The sequence below is a fragment of the Hyaloscypha bicolor genome (genome assembly GCF_002865645.1).
Source record: "Hyaloscypha bicolor E unplaced genomic scaffold K444scaffold_55, whole genome shotgun sequence".
Lineage (NCBI taxonomy): Eukaryota > Fungi > Ascomycota > Leotiomycetes > Helotiales > Hyaloscyphaceae > Hyaloscypha > Hyaloscypha bicolor.
The window spans coordinates 679,726-680,584 of NW_020194557.1; the positions used below are offsets into that span (position 1 = coordinate 679,726).

An 859-nucleotide genomic window follows, 5' to 3' on the forward strand; every position below is an offset into this window, starting at 1 on the left:
TTATAATAATAATCCGTATCTGACTTGAGAATCAAGTATATTTATAGGTTAAGTAAGATCCGGAAATCGGTTTACTAGCTTATAAGATACTTATAGGCCATCTTATAGACTATAATAAACGGGTTATAGTTTATAAGTATATCCGTAAGCTATAAAAAGACTATATAATCTAAGTAAGGAAAGTTAGTAGCCTATATATTAGTTATAAAGAGCGGGTTATAGAAGAAGAGCTATATAAAAGAGGATTTGGTATATATAATAAGCTATAGCAGGCCTTGGAAATAGAAGAGCTTGCTATAGATCTAAAAGTACTAGATCCTATAGGAGAAGTTAATTCGGGTATTCTTCTTATAGCTAATTAATATAAAGGCAAAGGTATAGTTATATATCTGGATATTTATCCGGAAGGCCCGGTAGAGCAGGTTATTACCTATAAAGAGATAAGAGAGATATAAAGGAGGCTTGCGGATTAGAGGAAATACTATATTACCCTTCTTATAATAGGCCTTAAAATAATTATCCGTATAACTAAAATAGAGGGCTTTATAAGCTATATAGTAAGCTATAAGCGGACCGGTTATATATACGGGAGCTGGCCGGAAGCAGGAAAGGAAGGCAGGAGGCCATATAAGAAGTAGGTCGGCAGGAGAATTCTTTATAATATAAACGGGAGCCGTAATAGACGGTTAATAGATCTATTACTGGTATTATAAGGCTGGCTCGTTTATAGTAATATCCGTAATTAACTATTATTATTACCAGAAGATAGGAAGGGTATTCGGATCGAGTTCTTATAAGGCAGGGTACCGCTGGGTACGATTAGTAGCTAACCGGGCCTATTAACTAGTTAGTCAAGCCA

The 859-nt window shown here is 34.8% G+C and overlaps 1 protein-coding gene across 1 annotated transcript; it reads right to left on the reverse strand.

Annotated features, from left to right (window-relative positions):
• Positions 1-311: 311 nt before the first annotated feature.
• On the reverse strand, positions 312-512 carry K444DRAFT_525768 (uncharacterized protein; the record flags this gene model as incomplete). Its single annotated transcript, XM_024874476.1, has 1 exon — positions 312-512. A coding segment is annotated over one exon (201 nt), but the record flags the coding sequence as incomplete, so codon positions are not given.
• Between the last annotated feature and the right edge of the window lie 347 nt (positions 513-859).